This window comes from Trachypithecus francoisi, unplaced genomic scaffold (genome assembly GCF_009764315.1).
Source record: "Trachypithecus francoisi isolate TF-2019V2 unplaced genomic scaffold, Tfra_2.0 Lachesis_group20, whole genome shotgun sequence".
Classification (NCBI taxonomy): domain Eukaryota; kingdom Metazoa; phylum Chordata; class Mammalia; order Primates; family Cercopithecidae; genus Trachypithecus; species Trachypithecus francoisi.
Window position 1 is genome coordinate 60,609,798 of NW_022681466.1, and position 15,091 is coordinate 60,624,888.

General features: G+C 40.4%; 1 protein-coding gene across 1 annotated transcript in view; it reads right to left on the reverse strand.

Moving 5' to 3' along the window:
- DNAH9 (dynein axonemal heavy chain 9) overlaps nucleotides 1–15,091 on the reverse strand; it is a 386,382-nt gene that overhangs the window by 213,177 nt on the left and 158,114 nt on the right. Inside the window, exons 31-33 of the mRNA XM_033184520.1 lie at nucleotides 14,461–14,748; nucleotides 7,964–8,174; nucleotides 2,448–2,575 (exon numbers count right to left, since the gene is read on the reverse strand). Of these exons, the coding sequence (XP_033040411.1) occupies nucleotides 2,448–2,575; nucleotides 7,964–8,174; nucleotides 14,461–14,748 (627 nt within the window). The remainder of the gene's footprint in view (nucleotides 1–2,447; nucleotides 2,576–7,963; nucleotides 8,175–14,460; nucleotides 14,749–15,091) is intronic.

Below are 15,091 nucleotides of genomic sequence, written 5' to 3' on the forward strand. Positions count from 1 at the left end.
ATGCCTCTCCACCACCACCTCTGTGTGTATATGTGTATATGTGTGTTGAATCAGAAAAAAAAGTTATTTAAACAGTTTAAATTGATGTCAATGATTTGAATGAACTAGACCATACTGGAACAATGGAACAGTTAAAAGAAAATAACTTACATTTCATATTAATACTGTTCCTTTTATAATAGTACTTCATGAAAGATCCCTACAAAAAGAATTACAAAACTCTGCTTAAAAAAATCAGAGATTACACAAACAAATGGAAAAATATCCCATGTTCATGGATAGGAAGAATCAAAATCATTAAAATGACCATACTGCCCAAAGCAATTTATAGATTCAATGCTATTCCTACTAAACTACCAATGACATTCTTCATAGAACTAGAAAATCTATTTTAAAATTCATATGGAACCAAAAAAGAGCCAGAATAACTAAGGCAATCATAAGAAAAAAAAAAAAAAAAAAAAAAACCAAAAAACTACAAAGCTGGAGGCATCATGTTACCTGACTTCAAACTATACTACAGGGTGACAGTAACCAAAACAGTGTGGTACTGGTACAAAAACAGACACATAGATCAATGGAATAGAATAGAGAGCCCAGAAATAAGGCCGCACACCTATGACCATCTAATCTTCAACGAAGCTGACAAAATCAAGCAATGGGGGAAGGACTGCCTATTTAATACATGGTGCTGGGATAACTGGCTAGCCATATGCAGAAGACTGAAACTGGCCCCCTTCTTTACATGATATATAAAGATTAACTCAAGAAGATTAAAAACTTAAATGTAAAATCCAAAACTATAAAAGCCCTGGAAGACAACCTAGGCAATACCATCTTGGCCATAGGAATGAGCGAAGATTTAATGACAAAGATGCCAAAAGCCATTGCAACAAATGCAAAATTGACAAATAGGATCTAATTAAACTAAAGAGCTTCTGCACAGAAAAGGAAATGATCAACAGGGTGAACAGGCAACCTAAAGAATGGGAAAAAAATTTGCAAACCATGCATCTGACAAAGGTCTAATATCCAGCATCTATAAGGAACTTAAGCAAACTTATGACAAACAAACACCACTATTAAAAAGTGGGCAAAGAACATGAACAGAAACTTTTCTAAAGAAGACATACATGTGGCCAAAAAGCATATGAAAAAAATCTCAACATCTCTGATTATGAGAGAAATGCAAATCAAAACCACAATGAGATTCCATCTCACACCAGTCAGAATTGCTATTACTAAAATATCAAAAAAGAACAGATGCTGGTGAGGTTGTGGAGAAAAGGGAACACTTATACACTATTGGTGGGAGTGTAAATTAGTTTAACCATTGTGGAAAGCAGTTTGGTGACTCCTCAAGAGCTAAAAACAGAACTACTGTTCGACCCAGCTATTTCATTACTGGACATATATCCAGAGGAATATAAATCATTCTACTATAAAGACACATGCATGCAAATGTTTACTGCCACACTCCACAATGAAAAAGACATTGAACCAACCTAAATGCCCATCAATGACAGATTAGATAAAGAAAATGTAGTACATGCACACCATGGAATATTATGCAGCCATAAAAAGAATGAGATCCTGTTATTTGTGGGAACATGAATGGAGCTGGAGGCCATTACCTTAGCAAACTAATGCAGGAACAGAAGACCAAATACTACATGTTCTCATTTATAAGTGGGAGCTAAATGATGAAAACTCATGAACACAAAGAACGGAACAACAGAGAGGACATTGGAGCCCCCTTGAGGGTACAAGGTAGGGGGAGGGAGAGGTGCAGAAAATGTAACTATTGGGTACTGAACTTAGTACCTGGGTGATGAAACAATGTGTGCAACAAACCCCTGTGACATGAGTTTGCCTATGTAACAAACCTGCACATGTATCCTCAAACCTAAAATAAAAGTTAAAAAAAAATCAAGTAGTCTCTCCAGGAGAGCATACTTTTATTCTAACAATCCTGTAAATGTTGAAGGCATTTTAAAACTTGTAATCTGGACATGCTCTCTGAACAAGTTTAGGAACAGCCACCAGCTTAACAGTCACCAGTTAGTTTTTTGAGATGGAGTTTCACTCTTGTTGTCCAGGCTGGAGTGCAATGGCATGATCTTGGCTCACTGCAACCTCTGCCTCCCGGGTTCAAGCAATTCTCCTGCCTCAGCCTCCTGAGTAGCTGGGATTACAGGTGTCTACCACAATGCCCTATTTTTTTTTTTGTATTTTTCGTAGAGATGGGGTTTCACCATGTTGGCCAGGTTGTTCTTGAACTCCTGACCTCAGGTGATCTGCCCACCTTGGCCTCCCAGGGTGCTGGGAGTTCCTTACTCTGAGCCAGCCATCGTGTGGAATCTAGATTTGCAAATACGCCTGCCACACTAGGTGACTGGTTTCACAGATGATTAGAAATGATGTAGGGGTCTCCCTCAATTTCATACCTTGTTATCATCCATGACAGTATTCAAGGACTCAATCCACATTGGATCTATGTCGCCATCCAGTAAAATCCACTTGGGCCCATCATGGGTGATGTTGGCAAGCTCCCGCATGATGGAAGAGAATAATCCTAAAAGGAACCCCTGATACCTTATTTTCCATTTCATCATTAATCCTCTTTTACTTAAACATAGCTTTCCTCTTTTAGCTACAACACACAGAAGGGGGCGCACGTAGAACATGCAAAGGCAGATCAGACCTGGTTTTATTTTTATTTTATTTTACTTTATTTTTTTTTAGATGGAGTCTTGCTCTGTTGCCAGGCTGGAGTATAGTGGTGTGATTTCAGCTCACTGTAACCTCTGCCTCCCGGGTTCAAGTGATTCTCCTGCCTCAGCCTCCTGAGTAGCTGGGACTACAGGCGCATGCCACCACGCCCAGCTAATTTTTTTGTATTTTTAGTAGTGATGCGGTTTCACCATGCTGGCCCAGATGCAGACCTGGTTTTATATCTTGCTTTGCAAAAACCTGGCAGTGCCCAAGGTGCATTTTTCCTGTGCTTTAGTCTACCTTTTCATAACATCAACAAGAACAAGAACAACGCCTCATAGTACTAGCTTTTCAAGCGACAAAGTGAGTCATTTCAGCAAGTAACTATGACATGATGAAACTACATTAAACTTTTTAAGGTAGCATTTTCATGCTTTGTAATTGCAGTCTTGGCGAATCTTGCCAAACCCAGGCTTTGGAAAGAGGCTCATCTGATTCTAATTGCCATTACCTGAAATGTATATATTAATTTGGGCAAAATTGATTTTTATGACATTAAACTTCCCCAGTTAATAGTATGGCATGTCTGCTCATTTATTCACATATGGTTTTATATCCCTAATACATTTTTTACAGCTTTTAAAATACATATCTTTGGTTAAATGTGTTCCTAAATATCTCATGATTTTTATTGCTACTGTGAAATGAATTTTCTCCTCCTGCACTTCTATTTTTGGTTGATTCTTACCAGTATTGAGAAAAGTTACCACATTTTGTGTATTTACTTTATGTTCAATTGCCTTTAATGAACTTTCTTATTAATTCTAGTAATTTTTCAGTAATGTCTCATAAATTTTCTAGGTATAAAGTTATATAATAAAACAATAATTTCTCTCCTTTCCTCTAATTTATTTTTTCTTTCCTCTGATTTATTCCATCTATTTCATTTTCTTGTCCTATTGCATTTTCTAGAACTCCAATAAGCAATAATGTTGACAATAAGCATCCCTGACTTGTTCCTTATTTTTCATGGAAATTTATGGTATCATTATTCACAATGACTTTATTTTCATTTCAGCTTTAGGTACAGAGCATTTAGTATATTTTAGGGGCTTCCTTCTATTCCTATTTTACTTAGAATTTTCTATTAGGAATGAATTGCATTTTAAGTATTTATTTAGTGATCAAATAATTTTCCCCTTTAATTTGTCAATGTTTTATGTTAATACTGTTAAAAATAATTGCTCTATCCCTGCATTCCTGGAATGGATTTTACTTGGTCAAAATGTATTATTTTTGAGATACTATTTGATTCTACTTACTGATATTTTATTTAGGATTTTTGTATCCATATTAATGAGTAACACTGGGTTTTTTTGGCTCCACATAAAAATTGATATCAATATTATTCTTGTTCTGTAAAACAATTTGAGAGTTATCTCTCCATAATTTTGAAATTATCTATTTTTTGCTCTACTCTTTTTTAACTTTTCCTTTACACTAGTTTACTCAATTTTTCTACTTCTTAATGAAGACATTTTATTAATTTATATTTTGCTAGGGGTTCATCTATTTCTTTTAGTTTTTCAAGTATGTGTCATCAAATATTTTCTTGTACTTTGGTCTTGTCTGTTAATTCCAAATTATATGTATATTTACTTTTTCCCATTAATCACTCTCACAACAGACTTATCTCATTGGTCTTTACAGCGCATCAATATTTACATTTATTAATCTTTTTTTTTTTGACAGAGTCTTGCTCTGTGGCCCAGGCTGGAGTGCAGTGGTGCCATCTCGGCTCACTGCAAGCTCCGCCTCCTGCGTTCACGCCATTCTTCTGCCTCAGCCTCCCGAGTAGCTGGGACGACAGGCGCCCGCCACCACGTCCGGCTAATTTTTTGTGTTTTTAGTGGAGATGGGGTTTCACCGTGTTAGCCAGGATGGTCTCTGTTTCCTGACCTCGTGATCGGCCAGATGGTTTTACTGTCTCTTTCCAGCCTCTATGGCCCTTAAAATTGCACATCTTTCATGGAACTTATTTTCTGCCTTATCATTTGGATAATTTGCCTAGGTTTTACTTCTTCTTTTTATTTTTTTGAGACAGAGTCTTGCTCTGTCGCCCAGGCTGGAGTGCAGTGGCACAATCTCGGCTCACTGCAAGCTCCGCCTCCCGGATTCAAGCCATTCTCCTGCCTCAGCCTCCTGAGTAGCCGGGACCACAGGTGTCCGCCACCACATCCAGCTAATTTTTTGTATTTTTAGTAGAAACGGGGTTGCACCGTGTTAGCCAGTATGGTCTCCATCTCCTGACCTCCTGATCCACCCACCTCGGCCTCCCAAAGTGCTGGGATTATAGGCGTGAGCCAGCACGCCCAGCTGGGTTTATCTATTTCTTCTATTTCTTTTATTTATCTTTATATAATCTTTTTATGTTCCTCCTGGTGACTAATTTCAGCTTTTATCTGTATCAGTTCCTTTTCTTTCATTTTCTTTGTGTTTAGCTTGAATAATTTCTTATGACAAATATTAACTTCCTTTACTTCCAGCCCACCTTTCATAATAAAGTGAGTTTAAAAGGTTTTCCCTTAGAGGTTTTGGATGGAGCCCATAGGTTTTCTTGTATGGAGTATTTTTTTATTGCATCCTAGAGAGGATGCAATTAAATTTTCTTTTTGATACAGGAATCAATAGAGCATTTCTTGATTTACAAGTAGTAAAATCATTTTTGGTGACTTTCTTGCTATTTGTTTCTAATTCTATTCCATTGTTATCAGAGAATGTGACCTGTAAATTGATATTGTTGAATTCATTATAGCTTTCTCTGTAGCCAATTACATTTTTAATTTTTGGAAATGTGACATGAACCCAACCAGGAAAGGAATACTTTCTATTTATGGAATAAACATTCTATAACTTTGTATTATATTGAGTTTAGTGATATAATTGCCAATTCCTTTATGTACTTATTTTTCTGTTTACTGGAAATAATTTTGAAAATAAAAAACAAATAAATAAAAAAATTAAAATAACCTGTTAATTTGTATTCTTTTGAAGTTATCCTAAATCTTTTTTTTTTTTTTTTTTTGTATACATGGGGTCTCACTATGTTGCCTAAGCTGGTCTCAAATTCCTGGCCTCAAGTGATCTTCCAATCTTGGCCTCCCAAAGCACTAGGATTATAGGGATGAGCTACTGTGCCTGGCCCCTAAACATATTTTAAAGGCTATATTCCATTTACTTGTTTAGTGAATACAGACTTGTGATTATTATATCTTCCTTGTCAATTTCCCCAAATTTAATGTATAAATCTAATAAAATTTTAACTAGAATTCAGAGTTAAAATTTTTGAATTATATTATTGAGCCTGTATTTAATATGAAAAAAGAAGTGCTTGAGACAAGACAATAAAATTACAAAAGATTACTGAGAAGGGACTTACCTCATTGGGTATTAAAATATGTTATAAAATGACTGTAACTAAAATAAAATGACATTAGTATAGGATTAGATAAAGCGGTGAGTCAAACAGAATAGAAAGCCCAGAATCAGATCTCAATATACATATGCAATTTAATAAATGACAAACTGGTATTTAAATTCAGAGGGAAAGCATAGTTTACTTAATAAATGGTGCGGTTACAATCAATTATCCATCTGGAAGGAAATAAAGTTGATTCTGTACTCTACCTCATACTAAGCCCCAAAATAAATTCCAGACGGATAAAAAATGTTAATGTAAAAAGAATCTTTTTTGATCAAATTTATGATACTATATCAACAGCTGAAGAATTATAAACTAATAGAAATCCCAGATGCTAAAAAGACTAGACAGGCATAATTTCCTTTGTTAAAAAGAGCATGGGAAAATAAAGTGTCTATAGACAAAGAATAGGTTGGGGAAACATTAGCAATGCATGAGACAGATAAAGGGTTAATATCTTTGATATATTAAAAAAACTCTTAAAAACTGGTAAGAAAAACAGGAAATTAAATCACACAAGAGCAAGTTACTAAGATCAATAAGAAGATGCTAAGTCTTGTTGACAGCAAAATGAAAATTAGACTCTGGTTGTTAAATCCCTGTGTTCTAGACCTCAGATAAAAGCTCCTAAATTAGAGAAATCCAGAGAGTTTGACCCAGATGTGGTCAGACATTGAAACGTCAGGAAGGAGCTGAGATTTCCTCATTTCAGAAGCCACATTGGTTTTAGAAAGAGGTCCTCCTTATCAGCTCATAGACCTCTTTTTTTTTTTCCCCTCAACCTTCTTTTCTGCTCTCTTCCAGTGCCAAACGACCCTTTACAATGTCTACTGGTGATGTTTAGTTCTTTGAAGGTAAGGCTGAGATCAGTACCCAGTACACACAGGGTTGAGGGCCTCTGAATCACTGTAGAAGGGAATATGGTTCTAGGGGCCCTCCTGGGATTGAATGGATAAACATCAGGGTCCTGGCACGGGCACAAGGTTCTGTAGCATGCAGCTTCCCCACCACTGCTGGGGCAACACCAAATAGGGGAATGGTGCCCTTTGTAGGATGCCAGACTGCACCACTTCTTTGGGAATGAGCCGTGGGCTTCCCTACCCAACACATACTTGAAGTCTACTGCCAGGCAGTGTTAACACTCTACACCACGGCTCGTTTGCTCCAAAGTCAGTGTACTACAGCTGAATGCCTGCATTGCTTATTTATTTATTTATTTATGACAGTCTTGCTTTGTCAGCCAGGCTGGAGTGCAGTGGCACGATCTTGGCTCACTGCAACCTCACCTCCTGGGTTCAAGTGATTCTTCTGCCTCAGTCACCTGAGCAGCTGGGACTACAGGTGTGTGCCACCATGCCCAGCTAATTTATTTTTATTTTTATTTTTAGTAGAGACGGGGTTTCACCATATTGGCCAGGCTGGTCTCAAACTCCTGACCTCATGATCCACTGTCTCTGTCTCCCAAAAGTGTTGGGATTACAGGTGTGAGCCACCGTGACCGGCCTGCTTTCTCCTCTTTAAATACACTCTCTAAAAGGCAGCTGGAAGAGGTCCCCAAGGAGGGAGAATATCTGAAAAACTGAAGTTCCCCTCCAAGCCAAAATTGGTTTCCCCCTTCTTCCTTTCTACTGGCTTTTTCATCTCCTTCTGCAGTCCCAAGCAGATCAGTTCAATGTTTGCTTCTGCAATTCACCCAACTGCATCCAAGCCCGCCACAGGGGCTCTGAGGCTAGCAGAGACTTTCCCCTGGGAGAATCCCACACTTACCATCCTTCCATTCTCGTGTGGCTGGATTGATGATGCCAAAGAGCTCATCATTTGTGACTGCTTTGGGATTGAGGTCAGTCCAGACGGGGCGCCGTTTCATGATCTGATAGGTCTTGTGCAAGGACCTCAGCACCTGTGACTTGCCGGTACCAGCGCCACCAACCACGAATACAGAGTGCCGCACAGCCAGGAGCTCCTCCAGCTGGACCACCTGGGGAGGCAGGAAATTCAGCCAGAGGGACCAGCCTGTGACTTACCTGCATCCCAGCTGCTCTCCTGTGACCCCAGCTGGTGTCTGAAGTGAGACCTGAAGGCAACAGAGGAAGAGTTATCTACCCCAAGACGTGAGGAGGTCGGAAATATAGGGGCAACATGATTCGTTTGTTCCTGTATTCACCATTCAGGTAGATAATGATTAGTCACCAATGAAGTGCTACAGAGTGTGCCAGGCGAGGGGAATTCAGATGCGATTCTCTTGCCCTCCGTGATCTTATTAGAGTATGATGGAGAAGAAAGTTATGTGGACAAATTATTCTAAGGTAAGAGGATAAGTACTATCTCAGAGGTATTTATAAGGTGCTGTGGAAACAAGAGAGGAGGGAACAATTGATTTTGTACACATAAAGGGAACGAGAAAGGCTTCATAAAGGAGGGGACATTTGAACAAGGGCTCCAGGGATGAGTAGGAGTTTGCCCAGAAGATGAACAGGAAGGAAATTCCAGGCAGAGGTAACAGCACGAAGAAAGGCTTGTAGTGTGACAGAGTATGATGTGACTGGTTGGCCAGATGGTTTGGGGAGGCTGGAGTCAGAAGTCCTGTGGGGACCATGGTGGCACTGAAGGTCTCATCACCCTTGGGCTGGTTTGCTTCCAGGCACAGCTTTCCACACTGTTGCAGCACGTTTACTGGAATAAAAATCGGACCAGCCACTGCCTTCACTCTGTCCCCTTCACTGGCCTCCGTGGTTTTGGCGATGAAATACAAATCCTTAGATTGGTTTACAAGGTCCTTTTGCAGTCTGGCCCAAATTAGACTCCAGTCTTATCTCTTATCCTGCAACATACACAGTCCAGCCAGAGAACTACTTGGAGCTCTTAAATGGTGCTCTTTCCTGCATCCGTTCCTTCTGCTCAGAGTGACTTTCAGCTGGATGCGGCAGCTCACCCCTGTAATCCCAGCACTTTGGGAGGCCGAGGCAGGTGGATCACCTGAGTTCAGGAGTTCGAGACCAGCCTGGCCAACATGGTTAAAAAATACAAAAATACTAAAAATACAAAAAATTAGCTGGGCATGATGGCGGGTGACTGTAATCCCAGCTATTCGGGAGGCTGAGGTAGGAGAATCGCTTGAACCTGGGAGGTAGAGGTTGCAGTGAGCTGAGATCGTGCCATTGCACTCCAGCCTAGGCGACAACAGCGAGACTCCATCTCAAAAACAAACAAACAAACAGAAACAAACAAACAAAAAACAAAAGTGACTTCTCCTGCCGTCTTCTGTCTAAACCTTTGCACGTTCCTCAGGAAGCCTTCAGTCTGACCCATGCCTAGTACAGATGTCCCATACTAGCCTACATCCTAGTATCTAACATACTGCAGTGGTTACTTTTTTTTGTCCCCATATTCTATTATCCGCTCCTTGAAGGTAGGCAGGACTGAGCTTTTTTCTCTCTCCTTACAAAGTCTAGCAGAGAAGTTGGCATGTGCCAAATGATGAACGAATACTTGTTGAAAATGTGAAGGATGACTGGAAAGGCTGGATGGGTCTGATTGTGAAAGGTCTTATATATCATGAGAAAAAAATTTGAACTTGTGGCCGGGCGCGGTGGCTCAAGCCTGTAATCCCAGCACTTTGGGAGGCCGAGGTGGGCGGATCACAAGGTCAGGAGATCGAGACCATCCTGGCTAACACGGTGAAATCCCGTCTCTACTAAAAAATACAAAAAACTAGCCGGGCGAGGTGGCGGCGCCTGTAGTCCCAGCTACTCGGGAGGCTGAGGCAGGAGAATGGCGTGAACCCGGGAGGCGGAGCTTGCAGTGAGCTGAGATCTGGCCAGTGCACTCCAGCTTGGGTGACAGAGCGAGACTCCGTCTCAAAAAAAAAAAAAAAAATAGGTGAACCGAACAGAAAATGCACCAAAATGTTGACAGGGCAGTGAGAGAATAAGCTTTTTCCTGTGTATTTTATTTTTTCTATAGTTTGAAAAAATAAGTAAGGACCTTCTCTCTCTCTCTCTCTCTCTCTCTCTCTCTCTCTCTCTCTCTGTGTGTGTGTGTGTGTGTGTGTATATATATATTTTTTTTTGAGATGGAGTCTCACTCTGTCTCCCAGGCTGGAGTACAATGGTGCAATCTCAGCTCACTGCAACCTCCACCTACTGGGTTCAAGCGATTCTCCTGCCTCAGCCTCCCAAGTAAGCTAGGATTACAGGCGCCTGTCACTGCGCCCAGCTAATTTTTGTATTTTTAGTAGAGACGGGATTTTGCCATGTTGGCTAGGCTGGTTTCAAACTCCTGACCTCAGGTGATCCACCCACCTTGGCCTCCCAATGTGCTGGGATTACAGGTGTGCGCCACTGCGCCTGGCCAGGACTCCTATATTTTTGAAATTTAAATGACACAGGTGTTAGAATTCTAGAATTCTATGACCAGGGAATTTAGGAGGAGAGCAGCAGTGCTAAGCTCAGTGTGAAGGTAGTAGATTAAACGGCTGTTTGGGGGCAAGAAGATCAGTGTCAGTTGTGGCAGGATCATTTCCTGAGATATTACTTTGCGTCTTGTTGTCCACAGCATCAGTATCTTTTTTACTCTGTCCCAGGGCATTGCTGTCCCTATGATTCAGGGCCCAAAAGCATCCAGAAGAGAGTCTCTTCCTTCAATGACTTAATGCGGGATCATCTCAGATAGGAATGAGGAGAGAGTTGGGAAGAACCTCCAAGGAGGCTTAAGCTCAGATATGAGTGAAAAAGAGTCAGCCATGTGAAGGCCAGCAGGAAAAGCCATTCCAGGTACAGCAACAGTGAGTGCAAAAGCCTTAAGTTCAGCATCAAGCTTAGAGGGCTGAAAGACCATGGGCAAAAATGGGAGAGCGGCACAAGGTGAGACAAAAAAGGCAAGCAGGGGCCAGAGAGATATGCAGAAATTGGTAGCTGGAATTTCATCCTAAGTATAATAGGAAGCATTTGGAGGTTTTATGCATGAAATTGACCTGAGGTCATTGCTGAAAGAAAAGAAAGAAAGAAGAAAGAGAAAGAAAAGAAAAGAGAGAGAGAAAGAAAGGAAAGAGAGAGAAAGAGAAAGAAAGAAAGAAAGAAAGAAAGAAAGAAAGAAGAAAGAAAGAAAGAAAGGAAGGAAGGAAGGAGGAAGGAAGGAAGGAAGGAAGGAAGGAAGGAAGGAAGGAAAAAGTAAAAGAGAGAGAGGGAGGGAGGAAGGGAGGGAGAGAGGGAGGGAGGGAGGAAGGAGGAGGGAGGGAGGAGGGAGGAAGGAAGGAAGGAAGGAAGGAAGGAAGGAAGGGAGGAAGGGGAGGGGGAGGAAGGAGGAGGAAGAGGGAGAGGAGAGGGAAGGGGAGATGGTACTCTGGCTCCTGAATGGAGATTGTATTATATTCCTAGACTTTTGTTTGTTCCTTTGCCTAAACAAGGGATTTAACAGAGATGCTGGGAAGATTTAAAATTGCTTTCTAGATCCATCACCTTTTCTTTTTTCATGTCAACAACTTTAGTGAGACATACTTCATGTACCATAAAATTCACCCTTTAAAGTGTACAACTGAATGACTTTTAGTATCTTCACAAAATTGTAGAACCATCACTACTATCGAATCTTAGAACATAGAAAAACCAACAGAAAACCCCATACCCATTAACAGTCAATCCCCACTCCCTGCCTCCACCTCTGTCCTATGCAACCTCTGGTCTACTTTCTGCCTCTAATACTTGTCTGTTCTGTATGTTTTGTATAAATAGAATCATACAATATGTGGTATTTTGTGACTGGTTCTTTTTTGACTTAGAAAGATGTTTTCAGTCATGTTGTAGAATGTATAAACACTGTTTTCTTCTTCTTTCCCTAGCTTTATTAAGGAACAATTGACAAATAGCAATTGTATATATTTATGGTGTAGAATACGTTTTGATATATGTATACATTGTGACATGATTAGATCAAAGTAATTAACATGTATATCACCTCGCATACGTATCACTTTCTTGTGCTAAGAACATTTAAGGTCTACTCTCATTGAAATTTTCAAGTATGCAATAATCTTTTTGATTATAGTCATCAAGCTGTACAATGGATCACCAGAACTTATTCATCTTGTCTAATTGGAACTTTATACCACCCTTACAGACACACCCAAAATGATGTTTGACCAAACATCCGGGCACTCTGTGGCCCAGACGAATTTACATATAAAATGAACCATCACAGTCCCCATAACTTAGAAGTTCAATAAAACACATAAGAACTTGCAGCTTATTACTCTATTCTTGCTTTGAATAAGTTCACTTTTCTTAAGGTTCTCTTTTCTGGGAGACTACTGACTTCCTGCTCTAACTTGAATTGATTGCTTTCTAGGCCTGCTAACAGCTGTCATTTCAGGATTTTTTTTTCTTGATTCTTGATTTTTTTGAATCTCACAATATTTTTCTTGTTTTTCATTCTTGTTTTGCTGTAGTATGTCCTCAAGTAACTTACTCAAAAAGGGTGCTAAGAAGTAACATTTATGAGTCTGAGAATATCATGGATGATAATTTGGTTGTATAGAATTCTAGTCTTGAAATCATTTCCCTCAAAAAATTTGAAGGAATGGTTTTCTTGTTCTCTAGTATCCAATTTAGCTGACAAGAGATTCTGAGTTCCTCTTGAATTTCATTCCTTTCCTGGATCACTTGTTGATATGGTTTGGCTTTATGTCCCCACCCAAATCTCATCTCAAATCCCCACGTGTCGAGGGAGGGACCTGGTAGGAGGTGATTGGATCATGGGGGCAGTTTCCCCCATGCTGTTCTTGTGCTAGTGAGTGAGTTCTCACAAGCTCCGATGGTTTTATAACCAGGATGGTGCGGAAAGGAGGTGTAGCATGTAGAACAGAGCATGGAGTCTGAACTTAGACTTCATTTCAAGCACCTGCTCCTCCACTTGATTTGTAGCAGATTGTTATTGAATTAGAGCTGTGATAAATGCTACAAAGGAAAAATGCACTGTGCAAGGAAGACAAAGGGTGTCTGCAGCTCTTTATTTCCCCTGCACTCTTTCTGTCTCTTTCCTGCTGCCTTGTGAGGAAGGACTTGCTTCTCCTTGACTTTCTGCCATGATTGTAAGTTTCCTGAGGCCTCTGCAGCCATGTAGAACTGTGAGTCAGTTAAACCTCTTTCCTAACTACTCTGTCTCAGGTATTAATACACTAGTACTACCTCCTCACTCAACTAGGAGACTTATTGTTTTCTCTTGATTCTTGACCTCTGAAATTGCATTATAGTGTGTCCCTGCACAGATTCATTTAAAGTCATTCTGTTCAGTACTGTCTTTCCAATGTAGATACATCTCTTTCCAGCTCTAGTTAACTTCCTGTTCTTTTTCTAGAATTCTTTCTAGTAACATGTTGAATAACCTAAATCGATCCTCTGTACATCATCTCACCTCTCACACTTTCTGTCTCTGTGTCTGTGTGCATGTGTGAATATTTTACCATACACACACACATAATACATAATACTGTTTATAGCTTTATCCTGGGATGTTGCCTTTCACTTTATTTTCCCGTCCTCTCATTGAATTTCAAATGCCATCAATCATACAATTTTACATTTAAAACAGGTCTTTATAATTCTCCAATAGTGCTTTTTATTTTGTACAATGGCATCTAATTCTTGTTTGTTAGATATCATTTTTTAAATTTCCTTCAAAGATGTTAATTAGAACTTTAAAAATGTTCTCTTTGTTATTTTCACTGGCTGTTTTTGTTGTGTGTGTGTGTGTCTGTCTGTGTCTGTCCATCTGTCTTTATCTTGCGTGTTGTTGGGTTCTTCAATATCTGGTAAGCCTCAAGGTTAAATAAGGAGCTGTGCTGTGTTTTATACGAGGCTGGGAGGGGTATTCTCCTCTGCTGGTCCCGGGTGCTCTCTTTTGCTGGTCTCTACCCAGGATAGTAGGATTGAGTGGAGGCTCTGTAGATGTGGCCAGATCTTGGCCTCTGTCCTTTCATTTGTGGGTGAGTGAGCAGATAGTTGGCATTCAGGCTGAAGTACACCAAACAGAATGGAAGGGCTATAAAGTAAGGATCCTCCAACTTTCCCTTGTATTCCCTACCATGCATTCCACATTATGGGTCCCCACTGAAGAGCAGTTGAAATGAATTATCACTAACTAGGTATTTTTACGTCTAAAACATATTTGTACATCTAAAACAACCCTTTGGATTACGGATGAAGGATAACCCATTGTCCAGGACAATAAGTAAGAGAGAGAGAAATCCTGGGAGGAAAAACCACATGTACCTTGAGCACAAAGTTGTCCTCAGCCTGGAGCTTCAGATCCACTATTGCCTTCCTAACCAAAGCTTCAAAGTTGGGGTCTCTCCTCCAGGGCACATCCAGGGCGGGAAAGAGGTCCCCGATCAGGCCCATGAAGATGGGCATGTCATCAGTTACAATCTTGGGGATGTTGAAGTCCCGCAAGGAGCGCATCAGGACCTGGTCCTCAGGCCGGTCAGGGTCTCCTCGCTTCAGGGATCCTGCCACCACCAGCACGGACTTGATGGCCCGCAGGCCCCAGTCGTAATGATCCTGTGGGCAGTGTTAGACCAAAGTGGCAGAGAGACAGAACACCATGTGCTAGGGTGAGTGTCTGTAGAATCATAAATATCCTATCACCATTAGGTCACCTCTGAAGCTTGAGCAGAGACATGGGAAGGAATGACTTAGAAAATTATGATTCCAGAATTCTAGTTCCTGGTCGAACACTAGCTACTTTTCCAGTTGTGACAACAGCAGGGCAGACACAGAACATACAAATGATGTAGGGGTCAGAGAGATCAAACAGAACCATTTTCAAACCTATCTGGCTACTCCTTGAACACTCAGCAGGTAGAATTGGAAGGGCTGTCAAGGAGCGAACCATGTTAACTCT